At 49.5% G+C, this 16,063-nt stretch overlaps 1 protein-coding gene across 3 annotated transcripts; it reads left to right on the top strand.

Moving 5' to 3' along the window:
- The first annotated feature begins 3,415 nt into the window (after positions 1-3,415).
- On the top strand, positions 3,416-15,572 carry Hyou1 (hypoxia up-regulated 1). 3 transcript variants are annotated; one of them, XM_008825960.3, is made up of 26 exons: positions 3,416-3,518; positions 4,465-4,562; positions 4,754-4,847; positions 5,018-5,096; positions 5,221-5,375; positions 5,489-5,565; positions 5,871-6,052; positions 6,304-6,419; positions 8,265-8,457; positions 8,630-8,764; positions 8,891-8,973; positions 9,114-9,246; positions 9,389-9,576; positions 9,845-9,983; positions 11,474-11,534; positions 11,667-11,746; positions 12,093-12,278; positions 12,406-12,578; positions 12,687-12,774; positions 12,871-12,993; positions 13,140-13,273; positions 13,397-13,481; positions 13,638-13,878; positions 13,956-14,006; positions 15,105-15,155; positions 15,277-15,338. In XM_008825960.3, the coding sequence occupies exons 2-26, from the start codon at positions 4,472-4,474 to the stop codon at positions 15,336-15,338; spliced, it is 3,000 nt and encodes a 999-aa protein (XP_008824182.1). In that variant the 5' UTR covers positions 3,416-3,518; positions 4,465-4,471. The 3 variants fall into 3 exon arrangements, with proteins under 3 accessions (XP_008824182.1, XP_008824183.1, XP_029415985.1); XM_008825961.3 differs by having other exon boundaries at positions 3,484-3,599; XM_029560125.1 differs by lacking the exon at positions 3,416-3,518 and having other exon boundaries at positions 4,472-4,562; positions 15,277-15,572.
- Positions 15,573-16,063: the final 491 nt, after the last annotated feature.

Here is a 16,063-nt window from a genome sequence, read left to right as displayed (position 1 = left end):
TTAAAAACAATGGGCAGGGACAGCGGTTAAGAGGACTGGCTGTTCTTGCAGACGACCTAGGTTTGAATCCCAGCACCCACATGGCAGCTAACAGCTGTCCATAACTCCAGTCCCAGGGGATCCGACAGCCTCTTCTGTCTTCCGTGGGCATTGCACAACACGGGTGCACTTACCTACATGCAGGCAATACACCCACACACATAAAATGAAAATAATAAATAAGCTGGGTATGGTGGCACACACTTTAGTCCCAGCACTCAGGAGGCAGAGGCAGTTAGATCTCTGTGAGTTCAAGGCCAGCCTGGTCTACATAGTTCCAGGACAGCTGGAGCTACAGAGCTGTCTCAAAAAGACCAAATAAGTAAATAAATAAATAAATAAATAAATAAATAAATAAATAAATAAAATTTAAAAACAGCATTCATATGGTGGTTCATAACCATCTATAACTCCAATTTCAGGGGATCTGACACCCACCTCTGGCCTCTGAGGGCACTGCATACACACATATATACATGTAGGGAACGCATTCATATATATAAAATAAATCTTAAAAATTAAAAAATGGAGAATGGGAGCTGGAGAGATGGCTCAGCAGCTGGCAGTGTTCACTGTTCTCGCAGAAGACCCAGGTTTGAGTCCCAGCACCCACATGGCAGGCAGCTTAACAGCCATCCATAACTCCAGTTCCAGGGGATCCAATGCTCTCTTCTGGCCTCTGCAGGCACTGCACAAAACTTACACACATGCAGACATAACACTCATACACATAAAATAAATTTTAATTTAAAAATAGAAGGCATGTTGGCATACACTTTTAATCCTGGCTCTTGGGAAGCAGAGGCAGGTAGATCTCTGTGACTTCAAGGCCAGCCTGGTCTACATAGTGAGTTCCAGGCCAGCCATAACTACTAATGAGACCCTATCTCAAAAGAAAAAGATAGTGGTTCATGTCTGTAATGCTAGCATTATGGAGGTTGAGGCAGGAGGATTGCTATGAGTTCAAGGCTAGCCTGGGAGATCCTGTCTCAAAACAAAAAAAGAATTAACAGTGATCAGGTCCAAGTTTCATGTATCAAATTATACCTAACAAAGTGATTTATTTTTCATGGAGTCTTCATAGCATACACCTGCATAAAGAAATATCATCATTCCTGTGAGCAGTAGTCTCAAAGAGGCTAAAGTGACTCTCTCTGGCAGAAACCATCAAAGTTACTTGGAAATAAAACAAGAGTTCTTCAGTGGCCTAACGTCTCATTAGTTTTCTGGTATGTGAAGCTAAGGTATAGCTGTCAGAACATACACCAGGGTTTGTATTTAGTCATATTAATTTCCTGAATCTAGAAACTTCAGTGGCGTGAGTTAAGATGCTCAAGAAAAGGTCTACCTTATAGATTCAATTACAGTTCTGGATACTGAGAATATGAGTTCTGAAGGAATTAAAGAACCAATATAAACTTTCCATTTGAAATTAAAGAGGTCACAGAACTGAAGCCAATGGCACAGGCCTGTAAGCCAGTAATTCAGAAGGCTGAGGAAGGAAGATGGAAAATTCAAGGCCAGCCTGTACAGTTTAGTAATAGCTTTTTTTTGGGGGGGGGCTTTTTGAGACAGGGTCTCCCTGTAGCCCCAGCTGTCCTGGAACTCACTAGTGTAGACCAGGCTGGCCTTGATTTTATCTTTATTTTAATTATGTGCGTATGGAGGGGGGGTTGAGCATGTGTGCAAGTGCCTGTTGAGGCCAGAGGTGCAGGATTTCTCTGGAGCTGGTTACAGGCACTTGTGAGCAACCCATGTGGGTTCTGGGAACTAACTGAACTCTGGTCTTCTGCAAGGGCAGTATGTGCTCTTAACCACTGAGTCATCTCTCCAGCTCCATTTTTTGTTGTTGTTGTTGTTGAGACAGGGTCTCACTTTGAAGCTCTGGCAGACCTGGAATTATGTAGACCAGGCTGGCCTTGAACTCACAGAGATCCACCTGCCTCTGCCTCCAGAGTGTTGGGATTAAAGGTGTGTGCCACCACCATGTTATAATTTTAAGCAGAATTTTGTTTCTAATTTCTCTATCACCTAAGTACTGATTTATTTTTATTTTTGCAGTGGTGCTGGGGATGGAATTCAGGGCCTCAAGTATACTCAAGACCTCTACCACTGAGTCACATTCCTAGCCCTGAACTATTCCTAAAAAGAAACACAATAAACTGATACTGCCCTGGGTTTCCCTTCTAAGCACAGAAAGCACAGACCCCAGCTAGCCTCTTTGCTCTTTTTTCTTTTCTTTTTTTTTTTTTCTGTCTTTTTTAAGACAATCTCCCTGTAGCTCCAGCTGGCCTGGTACTGACTATGCAGACCAGGCTGGCCGTGAACTCACAGAGTTCCACATGTCTCTGCCTCTTGAGTGCTGGGACCCAGCCACTACGCACGGTTTCCTCTTTGCTCTTAAGTATCACAAAAAATGTGGAGGAAAGAACAGACAAGAGTCGTTAAGCTCAGGCTTCACAGAGCCTGACAGTGACCAGGGTTCCAGCTCCCAGATTGCAAAACAACAACAAAACAAACTCCCCAAACTCAACCCGAGCAGAAGAAAAAAGTGTGCAGAGACAGCTGGTATCAATTTAGTGGGGAGAGTGGTTTCTGTCCATATGTAAGACATATGCATTCTCCAGGGACCACACTTCACTGGCGATGTAACAGAGAACGAAGTGAAGAGCGAAAAGTAGACGAGGCGTTGTGGGAGAGGGAGGTAAATTAATTCTATGTCTGAACCAGTTAAACAGAAGGCAAACGCAAGATTTAACGGAACAGAAGAAATACACAGATGATGCACATATGCTCAGCCAATTAAAATAAGCCCTCCAAGTCGCCTTCGTTTGGAATATTCTCCTACAAAGAGGGTTCAGACTCCGGGAAAAGTTCTGTCGCTAATGCATGGTTTATCTCCAAGCCATCAGGGAGCATCACTTTTGTGGCGTTAAGTTTCCTTAATGAAACAGGCAGGGTGGAGTGACTAAGCGTGAAGCGCAGCCATTCTCTGGGGTCTAACCAAGGCCTCGGGCAGTTCGGGACGACAGCGCTCCCCAGCGCCTCTTCCGCGTAGCTGCCGAGGGAATGCAGGTCATTCCCAGTCCTCGCCCGCGGCGCCCCAGGTGACCGGAAGAGGTCCGAGAGCCTCACTGTCCAGTGCGCCGAACCTGCTTACTCGCGCGGTTCCAGAAGGCCTCGGCAGTGGTGCATCCAGCGCCTAGGCTGACAAAGGTCCGCGAACTCCCCGAGGCCGCGGCCCGTGACGTGGCCCAATCCACGGGTCGCCGGCAGTTTCGTCCTAACCGGTGTTTGGCCCCGCGGCCAGCTCTGGGAGGGCGGCACGGGGAAGGGGAGGGTCTAGAACGTGGCCCAATGGGGATGCGCGCCTGGCGAAGGGGGCGGGGCCAGGTGCGCTGCGCAGGGCCGGGCGGCCGACGCGCCAATGAACTCACGCCGCGTCCGGGGCCGGCTGCTTCGTGAGACGCTGCGGAGAGGTTGGTGGTTTCTGTAACAGTTTGCAAACCGAAGAGAGTTGTGAAGGGCGCGGGGTTGGGGGCGCGCTGCCGGCCGCGTGGGTACGTCCACTCTGCGTCTATCTCAAAGCGAGGGCCGCCGGAGGCCAGGGGGAGCGGGGCGGGTGAGGATGGAGCGGCGGCCGGGCCATGGGTCCTAGGGGAGGCAGCGTGCTAGCTCCGGGGGCGGGTCGGGAGCGGGAGAGAGGGCCGCACGGACGCCGGTGCCTTGGGCCCTGCAGTTCAGGCCCTGGGCTGCCACCACGCGCTCGCGGGGGGCAGAGGTCTGTTTCCGGGAGTGGGATCCTTCACCTTTGCTTTAGGTGTACACTCGCTCCAGACAAGCAACCTTACCCTGCGCCGCCTCTCTGTGGGCAGCGGGACCCAGGAGTGGGATGGAGAAAGGGGTGGGCGGGACAACCCTTAGGGATGCAGAGGAAGAGACGGGCCCTTCTTCCATGCCAGCCACCCCAACGTCATCGCCTTCTAGTTCCTGTCCAGGCCCTGTTTGACTTTCCCTGCCACCAGGAGAGCTCCAGGTGTGAGGTGGTAGTTGATCCAGTTAAGAGGGTCCCTGGCCCCACTTCAGGTGTCTGACAGCAGGCACAGTGCTGTGGCGCACCAGTTACACTTGCCTGTGCAGGGGATGTAAAGGCCAGATCACCTTCTTCCTGTCTTATTGCTTCTCTGCTTAGGGATGGAGTGGAGGGAGGATCTGTGCTCTTTTGCCTGGGCCAGAATGTGGAACATTTGGGGAGATGTTGGGAGTGATTGGAATTCATGAGAAAAGAGAGGAAGGGATGCAGGCTGCTCTACCTTGAGTCAAAGTGCAGTTGATAAGAATCTTACAGCTTATCTGTTCTGGGATGTGGTTCTGTTTCCTTCTTCACTCAGCATCCAGTTACAAGTGTTTTTCCTTCTCTGCCAGGGTCACAATGGCAGCCACAGTAAGAAGGCAGAGACCAAGGAGGCTACCTTGCTGGGCCTTGTTGGCTATCCTCTTGGCAGACCTGTTGACACTGAGTGGTATGTACCTGGCAAAAGGATCAAAAGAGTGGGTGTGAGGCTCCTACTCAAGTCTGTAAAGTTGCTGGACCTAAGCTTTTCTTTGTCTTTACCATCTTTCTCCATAGAGAGTGGTGTGTTTTAATTGATTGAACTCAGGAATGAGGAACAGGAGAGCTAATAGACAAACCTATGTTCTTTTTTCCCTTCAGACACATTGGCTGTGATGTCTGTGGACCTGGGCAGTGAATCTATGAAGGTGGCCATTGTAAAACCTGGCGTCCCCATGGAGATTGTATTGAACAAGTAAGGATAGCTCTGTGTCAAGGGCAGGCAGCATGGGGGCATCTGGGCTCTGTGTTTGTGTTCTTTGTGATGCTCACAGCATAGTGTGGTACCTGAGCAAGTGCAGATGTAGAGACTCCTAGGTTCATGCCCTGCTGCAGGCACCTGGGCCTAAAGCCCCTTTTTCTCAGGGAATCTCGGAGGAAAACTCCTGTGACTGTGAGCCTGAAAGAAAATGAAAGGTTCTTAGGAGACAGTGCAGCGAGCATGGTGAGTAGCAGCCCCTCTTGCCAGGTTGCTGCCCCTAGATTCTTGCCCTTTATCTGTCTCCATGAGTAAGAGGCAGGCTATCCTGGGCTTGGGACTAATAACCTGCTGGTTCTTCTCCTTTCAGGCTATCAAGAACCCAAAGGCTACACTCCGTTATTTCCAGAACCTCCTAGGGAAGCAGGCAGATAACCCTCACGTGGCCCTTTATCAGGACCGTTTCCCGGAACATGAGCTAAGCATTGACCCACAGAGGCAGACTGTGCGCTTTCAGATCAGCCCGTGAGTATTCTGAGGGGAGAGGTGGGCTCAGCAGCCCTGCTGGGCTCCTTGGCATATGTTCATGATTGCCTGCCTTGGTGTTTGGCTTTTCTTGTCTCAACTCCTCTCCTCAGACAGCTGCAGTTCTCTCCTGAGGAAGTACTGGGCATGGTTCTCAACTACTCCCGTTCCCTGGCTGAAGATTTTGCAGGTGAGTGCTAAGGTGGGGCCATTGGTGGCCAGGCTCCCCAAGATCTGCAGTGAATATGAAGTGGGAGCAGTTTTGCTTTTTAGTGAAAATTGGGCCATGCCTGAAGACATTTGATTGTTACAAACTGGAAATATGCTACTGGCATCTAGTGGGTAGAGGGCAGTGAGACTGGTATAAGTCCTGTTTTGTAACAAGACAGGCCCCAACAACAGAGAATTATCTGGCTGAAAATGTCAGGAGTACCGAGGTTAGAAACCATAGTCTGAGGTTTGGAGCTAGTGAATCCTGTTCTTTGTCCTCTGTAGAGCAACCCATCAAGGATGCAGTGATCACTGTGCCAGCCTTCTTCAACCAGGCTGAGCGCCGAGCTGTGCTGCAGGCTGCCCGCATGGCTGGCCTGAAAGTGCTGCAGCTCATCAATGATAACACTGCCACTGCCCTCAGCTATGGTGTCTTCCGCCGGAAAGATATCAACGCCACTGCACAGGTGAGCCAGGGTGGCCTCCTGATCAGGCATGTAGGGTGCTGGGTCTGGGGATGGATGCTGTTTGATCCATTTTGCATCTTGTTTGCATGGCTGTCCTTTGACAAAGTGTAGCAGTAGCTTCCTTTTGGCTCTTACTGGAGTTGTTCAGCATTGCGTTGAAAGTTGACAGCCACTTGCGGGCAGGCAGGTTGGTGGTTGGGCACCCTGCATTTGATAAGGTTCCCATGACAGTTCCCTTGGTGTCTCCATAGAATGTCATGTTCTATGACATGGGCTCAGGCAGTACTGTGTGTACCATCGTGACCTACCAAACAGTGAAGACCAAGGAGGCTGGGGTCCAGCCACAGCTGCAGATCCGGGGTGTCGGGTAAGTAAGACCCTCAGCTCAGGGATATCCTCCTGGATTTCAGCTACCTTTTTCCTGTTTTCTGTAGGAATGCTCTTCTCAGACAACTCATCAGTTACTGTGGGTGACTGCTCCCAAAGAGGAAGCGAAACCAGGATTGAGGAGGGGACACTTTAGGGAGATTGAAAAGCGGGGAACTTTCTGAATATATTCTAAAGAAGTTCACAAGGCTATAGATCATATGTAGAGCATCAGATTCAATTACTTTTTTGCTTTCTTTTTTAAAAAAAATTAAGTGTATGCATATGTATCTGCACATTTGAGTGTGGATGCCCAAGGAAGCCAGAGGTGTCAGATCCCTGAGGAGCTAGAGTTACAGACTATTGTGCACCACCCTTACTGGTGTTGGGAACTGACTCTGGTCTTGCGCAAGAGCAGCATAAACTCTTAACCACTGAACTATCTCTCAGCCCACTTTTTTGTTTTCTTGACATATTACTGTCGTCTGTCTGCCTTTCTTTTCATCCTTTTTAAAAAATATTTATTTATTTATGTGTATGAGTGTATTGCCTGCATGTATGTGAGTGCACCTGTGTTGTGCAGTGCTGCAGAGGTCAGAAGAGGGCTTCGGATTCCCCTAGAACTGGAGCTAAGGACAGTTCATAGCGGCCATGTGGGTGCTGGGAATTGAACCCGGGTCCTCTGCAAGAGCAGTCAGTGCTCTTAACCACTGAGCCATCTCTCCAGCCTCATTCATCCTTTTTTTAATTGGGATTGACTCTAGGGCTTCAAACATGCTACATAAGCACTCTACTATTGAACTGCATCTCCAGCCCTCCTTGTTTTCAGTGTTACTACATACTACCTGACTGGCCTGGAACTCAATAAATAGACTAGATTGGCCTCAAGCTTGTGGCAATCTTGCCTCTGTCTCCTAAGCTACAGAATTTATGTCATCCTAAACAAGGCCTAGAGGTACAAGTCTGTAATCTTAGCACTCCGAGGTCAGGGCAGGAGGATCAGAAGTTCAAGATCATCTTTAGCAACATATGGCATTCCCAGCCAGGCAGGAATACATGACCCTATCTGAAAAACAAAAATCCTCACTACTTCATAGACTTTCCTTTCAGCTCTTCACTCCACAGGGGCTTGTGTTAAAATACTGATGTAGGGCAAGGACTGTAGCTCAGTAGTAGAGTACTTGCATAGCATTCATGTGGCCCTGGATTCAGTTCATAGCACCAATGAATGAATATATGAATAAATTGAAATGAAATGCCAATCTGATTGTGACCCATTTCTTCAACACTTCCCCTGTGTCTGTCTGAGCCCTGCCTCCCCAAACTGTCACTGAGCCCTCTTGCTCTTTGAGTAACTTGCCATCCTTTGGGGCTTGCCATGTGCTCTCCTTCCTTCTTACCTCAGGTCTTTACAAAACTGTTCCCCCTGACTAGAATGTTCTTTGCTCTCTTCTATACCTAGTCAGTGCCATCTTTTCCTTGAGGTTTTAATTCCAGTATGCTTCTGGAACCTGAGTACAGCAGACCTCCTTCCCTGTGTGTGTTCCACTAGCCTTGTCTGCTTCTCTTATAATATGTGGCTATGATTTCACATTTGGGAAGTTATTCATCTGTTAGATTACAGACTCCTTGGTAGCAGGAAACTGTTTCCCCTCCAACTCTTCTTGCCACTCATATTCCAGGGCAAAGAGCTGATAGTAAATTTACTGAGTGAGTAGATAGATAAGCTGCTACTCTGAAGTGTCAGTCGTGCTGTAGAAAGCTGAGGGCAGAGCGCCATTGTTCTTGGTACCAGTGGAGGAACACTGTGTGTCCTTACACTTTACCTGCCCCTTTTCTTGAACAGATTTGACCGCAGCCTGGGTGGCCTGGAGATGGAGCTTCGACTTCGGGAACACTTGGCTGGGCTCTTCAATGAACAGCGCAAGGGCCAGAAAGCCAAAGATGTCCGGGAAAACCCACGTGCCATGGCCAAGCTGCTACGGGAGGCCAATCGGCTCAAAACTGTCCTGAGTGCCAATGCTGACCACATGGCCCAGGTACCTATGCAGTGCTTGGTGGAGGGCAGGCTTGTGCCTCTGCCACCCCATCCCTACCCCAGAACCTGCAACTCCTACCTCCAAGGATGGAAATCCTGTTGGGGATTCTGTTTTGTCTTCCCCAGAGAACTGAACCTGAGTGAGAATCCCTAACAGTTTCTTCCTCCCCCAGATTGAGGGCTTGATGGATGATGTAGACTTCAAGGCAAAAGTGACTCGAGTGGAGTTTGAGGAGTTGTGTGCAGACTTATTTGAGCGGGTACCTGGTCCTGTCCAGCACGCCCTCCAGAGTGCTGAGATGAGCTTGGTGAGGATGTGAGGGAGGCAGAAGTATGCCCCTGGGAATGGCACAGGACACGGGGTGTCAAGGGGAAGAGTTTATTTCAAGAAAGGACATGAACTGCTGGTATCTCACCTTCTTCCCCCTCTGTAGGATGAGATCGAGCAGGTGATCCTGGTGGGTGGGGCCACTCGAGTTCCCAAAGTTCAAGAGGTGCTGCTGAAGGCTGTGGGCAAGTGAGTATGGTGTGGAGGCTGGGCCTGGGGCCTAGTTCTGCCTGTGGCAGGGCTGGGCTGCAGGCTGTGCAGCAGGAAGGAAGTGGGGAAGGGAGAACAGGTTCCCAGGTGGCTGGTGCTGAGGCATGTGACTCTCATAGGGAGGAGCTAGGGAAGAACATCAATGCAGATGAAGCAGCTGCCATGGGGGCTGTGTACCAGGCAGCAGCACTCAGCAAAGCCTTCAAGGTGAAGCCATTTGTTGTTCGTGATGCTGTCATCTACCCCATCCTGGTAAGCTTATCTCATCAGGTGACAGGTTCCCTTTGCATCTCCAATGAGATCTCTGTTCACTTAACCTGTTGCACCCTCATCCCTACCTGAGAACCTACCCTGGTTCTCAGTACACCCTCTCTCTGCCTATTTTGTTGTGTAGGTGGAGTTCACAAGGGAGGTGGAGGAGGAGCCTGGAGTTCGCAGCCTGAAGCACAATAAACGTGTGCTCTTCTCCCGCATGGGACCCTATCCTCAACGCAAAGTCATTACCTTTAACCGCTACAGCCATGATTTCAACTTTCACATCAACTACGGTGACCTGGGCTTCCTGGGGCCTGAGGATCTTCGGTGAGGGGCGGGGGCAGGATGGCACCTTCAGGGAGGGGGAGGTTTGCCTGCCAGCTGACCGAGGAGCAGGGAGGGGAATGTGGGACTTTCAGGGCTGATGGTGGGGAGAGGCTGTGGGTTAAGGTTAGGTTTTGAACAGCCTGTGTGTCTATCCTTCTGAGTATGTCCTGTGCAGGGCCCCTGATATGTTGTGCCAGGAGGCTGTGTGGTCTGGAGTTAGGGATGGGCCAGGTGGGTATCCTCAAACTCTTTTTGCCTTTCTAATCAGGGTATTTGGATCCCAGAATCTGACCATGGTGAAGCTTAAAGGTGTGGGTGAGAGCTTCAAGAAATATCCCGACTATGAATCCAAGGGCATCAAGGCACACTTCAACCTAGATGAGAGTGGTGTGCTCAGTTTAGACAGGGTGAGAGCAAAAGGAGACCCTGTATGGGGGAGGACAGGGGCCTAGCCTTTCCCAAAATGGGCTCCATGGGATAAATAAAACACTTTGGAAACAAATCAAATAATTGTGCTTAGTAGGATCTGGTATGGGCCTTCTTGTGACCTATACATGCTTATGAGTGTTGTAACTTGCTTAGAGGGAACTCACACACATATGATGAGGGTTGGAGTGCACATTTGTGGAAGCCAGAGGACAGTGTTATGGGGTTCTCTCCTTATACCTTTACATGAGTTCTGGGGATTAAACTCAGATAGCCAGGGTTGTGTGACAAGAGCCTTTGTTTGCTGAATCATCTCACTGGCCCAGAGAAGCCCTTTGTGTGTGTGTGTGTGTGTGTGTGTAAGTGCCTGTTTTTGAGACAGGGTCTTACCATATAGCTCTGGAACTCATTATGTAGACCAGGCTGGCCTTGAACTCACAGAGACCCACCTGCCTCCCAAGAACTGGGATTAAAGGCATGCACTTCCACTCCTGGCCTAGAGAAGCCATGGGTTTGTTGGTGGTGGTTTAATTTAATTTTTTTTTTTTTTTTTTTTTTTTTTTTTTTTTTTTTTAGGTCTGTTTGAGACAGAGTCTCCCTGTAGCCCCAGCGGTCCTAGAACTCACTATGTAGCCCAGGCTGGCCTTGAAGTCACAGAGATCTGCCTGCCTCTGCCTCCCAAATGCTGGGATTAAAAGCCTGTGCCACCACGCCCAGCTGATTTAATTAAATTTTTAAAAATTTACTTATTGTTGCTGGGCATGGTGGTGCATGCCTTTAATCCCAGCACTCGGGAGGCAGAGGCAGGTGGATCTCTGAGTTCAAGGCCAGCTTGGTCTACATAGTAAGTTCCAGGACAGCTGGGGCTTCAGGGAGACCCTGTCTCAAAAAAAACAAACAAAAAAAATTTACTTATTTTTATTTTGTGTGTGTTTGTTGCATGTATGTCAGTGCACCACATGCATGCAATGACTGCAGAAGCCAGAATAGGGCATTGGATCCCCTGGAATTAGGTGGTTGTTAGCTGCCATGTGGGTGCTGGGAACTGAATTGTGAACCACTGTGTTAATGAGTAGGGACATGGAGGACTCTGAAGAGAGAAGTCTGAGTCTGTCCTTAGAAGCTGGTAATTAAAGAGGTCAGTGTAACCATCCAGGAGTCTATAGAAGGCAGGTGAGGGGCTGGAGAGATGGCTCAGTGGTTAAGAGCACTGACTACTCTTGCAGAAGACCTGGGTTCAATTCCCAGCACTCACATGGCAGCTACAAACCGTCCTTAACTCAGGTTCCAGGGGAATCCGAAGCCCTCTTCTGACTACTGCAGCATCACATGACACGGGTACACTCACATATATGCAGGCGGTATGCTCAAGATTGAACTCAAGGTGTCAGACTTGGTGGCAGGCAACTTTACCTGGTGGGCCATCTTGTTGGTCTCATATGTATTTATTTTTTAATCCATTTCAAAATAGGTGGAGTCTGTGTTTGAGACCCTGGTGGAGGACAGTCCAGAAGAGGAATCTACTCTCACCAGTAAGAAGAACATGGGTGTGTGTGTGTGTGTGTGTAAAGCCATGTGTAAACAAGAGAGTAAATGCACTTGTGGTTTGGGGAGGTGATGTCACTGTTGGTCCCTTTTTGAGCCTTTGAACTTCTTCCCCCTAGAACTTGGCAACACCATATCTAGCCTATTTGGAGGCAGTACGTCATCAGACGCCAAAGAGAATGGTACTGATGCTGTCCAGGTAAGGACAACGGCATGGAGAATTGCAGGGCAGAGAATCTGGTGGGTATCACAGCTATCTGAAGGACCCACTGGTCCTTGTGCCAGTCCATGTCCTACCCATGCTCCTCTTCGCTTGAAGTCAATCCCTGTGCCAGAGCCTCAGGCCCACTGTTCTCATTGCCAGACACCTTCCCTCTGTCCACCTAGATCACTGTAGTCCAAACAGACCCTCACTGTTAACAAGTGTCATCTCTTTTACTCCTAAGCTTTGTCCTGAGTGGTGGTGATCCCCTTCCAAACACAGGAACTGATGTAGTCAAAGCCAAGTAGGCTCCCCATCTCAGGTGCCTGTAACTATCTCCCAGGAGGAAGAGGAGAGCCCTGCCGAGGTGAGCAAGGACGAGCCTGGAGAGCAGGGGGAGCTTAAGGAGGAAGCTGAGGCCCCAGTGGAAGACACCTCTCAGCCTCCACCCCCTGAGCCTAAGGGTGACGCAGCCCCTGAGGGAGAAAAGTCTACTGAAAAAGAAAGTGGAGACAAGTCCGAGGCCCAGGTGAACTGCACTCAGAGGAAGACTAGTGAAGTCAGGCTAAGGGAGTGGATGGATGGAAGCTGCTTGTTTGTGCCCTGTGGAGGAGGTAGCCAAAGCTTTTCCTGACATCACCACTCTTTCCACTCAGAAGCCCAATGAGAAGGGGCAGGCAGGGCCTGAGGGCATTCCACCAGCTCCTGAGGAAGAGAAAAAGCAGAAACCTGCCCGGAAACAGAAAATGATAGAGGAGATAGGCGTGGATCTGGCTGTTCTGGACCTACCTGACTTGCCGGAGGATGAGCTGGCTCGTTCTGTGCAAAAGTAAGTGGTGTGCATGTGTGAAGGGAGGCAGGGTGTAGAATGGTGCTCCTGGGAGAGCTCCAAGTTCTAACCCTTCTCCTTTACCCCTGCTTCTTGTTCGTACCATAGGCTTGAGGATTTGACTCTCCGAGACCTAGAAAAACAGGAACGGGAGAAAGCTGCCAATAGCTTGGAAGCTTTTATCTTTGAGACCCAGGTTAGCAGGCCAGGGGCAGCACTCAGGTTTGGGAGCATGTGACTCCGATCCTTGTCCTGAAGCTCACTGCTTACATGCATTTGTGTCCTTCCATAGGACAAGTTATACCAGCCTGAGTACCAGGAAGTGTCCACCGAGGGACAGCGGGAGGAGATCTCTGGGAAACTCAGTGCTACATCTGCCTGGCTGGAAGATGAGGGATTTGGGGCCACCACTGTGGTGAGGGATTTCCCAGGATATGGTGGGCAGATGGGGTTCAACCTCCTAGAGTCAGAGAGTTGAGAAGAGCTGGAGTATGAGCTATAATTATAGCAGGGTCCAGGGTCTCTTGTCATCCCTCAACCCTGCTCTCCCATGTCCATCAGATGTTGAAGGAGAAGCTTGCTGAACTGAGAAAGCTGTGCCAAGGGCTGTTTTTTCGAGTGGAAGAGCGTAAGAAATGGCCTGAACGGCTTTCTGCTCTGGACAGTCTCCTCAACCATTCCAGTATTTTCCTCAAGTGAGTGGCCCCTGCATCTTTTCTTTTTTGTAGTCTTATTAAGACCACAACTCTTCTGTCAGCTTTCTGTAACCCTCAGCCCAGGCTTTCAGCCCTGGACTGATTGTCTCCTCTGGCTTCCAGGGGTGCCCGGCTCATCCCAGAGATGGACCAGATCTTCACTGATGTGGAGATGACAACATTAGAGAAAGTCATCAATGAGACCTGGGTAATTGGCTCTGTGAATGTGTAACTGGACACTTAGCAGGTGCCCTGGGATGCTAAGGGTAGCAGGGTTATTGGCAGTCTGCGGGAGGAGCCTCTGTTGGTTGAGAGTGATTTCCTCTGGGGTAGACACCTAAGCCTTTCATGGCCTCACCCATAGGCCTGGAAGAATGCAACTATGGCTGAGCAGGCCAGGCTTCCCGCCACAGAGAAGCCTGTGCTGCTTTCAAAAGACATTGAGGCCAAGATGATGGCCCTGGACCGTGAGGTGCAGTATCTGCTCAATAAAGCCAAGTTCGCCAAACCTCGGCCACGGCCCAAGGACAAAAATGACACCCGAACAGAACCTCCTGCCAATGCCAGTGCCAGTGACCAGGGGGAGAAGGTCATCCCACCCACAGGTGAGAATTTGAGTTTCTGTGTGAGGAGAAGGCCACCTCTTCCTCCTAGCTACATCTTACTCTTGGTTTCCCTCTAGGCCAGACTGAAGAGGCAAAGCTCACTTCAGAACCTGACAAAAAAGAAACTGGTAAGTTGGAGAAACTGGGTGGGAATGGGACATTGCATTACTCTGGGGCCAGGTGAATGGTGGACATAGCCTGTTTCTGGACAGCCTATGAACTGTGGGGTAGCCTTTAATTTTTAAGAGCATTGCTTTAAAATAATAAAAGGCAGGAGGCTGGAGAGGTGGCTCAGCAGTTAAGAAAGAGCACTGGCTGCTCTTGCAAAGGACCCGGGTTCAGTTCTCAGCACCCAAATGGTAGCTATCAACCATCTGTAACTTCAGTTCCAGGGGATCTAACACCCTCTTCTGGCCTCCACAAGCATTGTATGACACAGGTGCACTTGCAGGCAAAACACTCATAAAAGGTAAAAGGTAAGTTTTTAAAAATACTCTTTAAAAAGAAAGAAAAAAATAAAGGAGGCAAAGATGGGGCTGAGGCGATAGCTGTGTGTCAAAAGCTTACTGCACAAGCCTGAGGACTGGAGTGCAGATCTCCAGTTCCCACATAGATGCCGGACAGATATGGTAACCTGTAATCCCAGCATGCGAGACAGGATCCCTGGAGCCAGCTGGTTAGCCAGACTAGTGGAATCGGCAGTTCTGGATTCTCATGAGAAACCCTGCTTTAATGTACAAGGTGGGGAACAATCAAGAGAGACATCCACTGTCAACCTCTGGCCACCACATGCACACATATAACATGCATATACATGCATGTGTAAAAGGCACACATGGAAAATACAAAGAGTAAAAAAAGGCAAAGAGATTGAATGTGGCCCACACATCTTGGGCTACAGAAGTAATTTATAATCTCTGTGTTAGCATCTCCTTTCCTTTTTTTAATCTGGAATTTTCAGTTCAATGCTCATTTCAGTTTTTACTTTTGTGTGTCTGAGTGTTTTGCCTGCATGTATATAAGAGCACCACATGTGTGCAACGCTCACAGAGGTCAGAAGAAGGCATCAGATCCTCTGGAACTGGAGTTACAGATGGCTTAGTCTCCATGTAGGTACTGGGACTGAACCCAGCTTCTCTGCAAGAGCAGCCAGTGCTCTTAACTGCTGAGCCATATCTCAGCCCTGCATCTCTCTTCTTTAATGACTTTTACCTTCCAAAATGCAGGCTCGGAACCAGCAGACTCTGAGCCTTTGGAGTTAGGAGGTCCTGGAGCAGGTAAAGGTGGAGCCCAGGGTATTGAGCAACCTGGTAGGGTTGGAGGAAAAACACTTGAGAAGAACAGGGTGCTTGGCTGTTACACCATTGTCTTCCCCTTGCTCTCCCTATCTCCCAACAGAATCTGAACAGAAGGAGCAACCAGCAGGACAGAAGCAGCCTTTGAGGAATGATGAACTATAACCCCACCTCCAGTCTCCCCACTTGCCTCCAGCCCCTTTTCCTACCGCCTCTATTTATTGCGTATCAGGGTCGGGGCAGGGATTGGTCCTGCCCTTGGCTGCTCAAGTTCCTTCTCTAACCTGGGACAGAAAGGTGGCTGCCACTCAACAGTTCTTTCTGGAGTAGCACCATGAGTAAAACCTGATTTTGTTCTGTCCCCAGCCCCACCCTCTGGTCTCTAACCCATCTGGCCCTGTGTTTGGGAAAAATCACTATTATGTCTTAATTCTTTGCCTTTGGGTAGGTGAGAGTATGGCTGCCAGCGGTTGTTGGAGACCTGGAAGTGGGAAAGGATGTCCTGGGATGCTGAAGAGTGCCCAGTCTTCTCTGAGCATCCTTTCCTCTAACAAAGGAATCAGTGTCCCATTTGGGTCAGTGTCTACCGAGCCTCGGTCTCCATCTTTGGTTTCGAGTGCCTACCCTTGTCCCTTTCTCTCCCCCAGTGTCTTCTCTTTCCCACTCTTCATTCCTTTACCTTCCTGGTGCAGGTAGGGCTACTCTCTGCCCCTTGCCCAAAGCCTTCCATCTGGACTGGCTGGAGTAAAGGTTTCCACAGCTTATTTGGCCCCTGGTGGCTAGAACAAGCAGGAAGCAAGTAAGAAAGGAATCCACTGCCCTCCAGAGAGAGAGAGAGAGAGGTATAAGAGCCCTGCATCTCCCACCCTGGATTGTTGGGCCCAGGAAAG

This window comes from Nannospalax galili, unplaced genomic scaffold (genome assembly GCF_000622305.1).
Source record: "Nannospalax galili isolate Female #2095 unplaced genomic scaffold, S.galili_v1.0 scaffold229, whole genome shotgun sequence".
NCBI classification, from domain to species: Eukaryota; Metazoa; Chordata; class Mammalia; order Rodentia; family Spalacidae; genus Nannospalax; species Nannospalax galili.
Note: the sequence above shows the minus strand (reverse complement) of the source record. Positions and strands in the feature narration are given on the sequence as shown.

Excerpts from the sequence above, each read along its gene's own strand:
- Hyou1 (XM_029560125.1), top strand. The coding sequence starts at position 4,472 with ATGGCAGCCACAGTAAGAAGGCAGAGACCAAGGAGGCTACCTTGCTGG. Across the intron at positions 9,577-9,844 it reads CTGGGGCCTGAGGATCTTCG|GGTATTTGGATCCCAGAATC; the intron begins GTGAGGGGCGGG and ends CTTTCTAATCAG. Across the intron at positions 12,279-12,405 it reads GAGACAAGTCCGAGGCCCAG|AAGCCCAATGAGAAGGGGCA; the intron begins GTGAACTGCACT and ends CTTTCCACTCAG.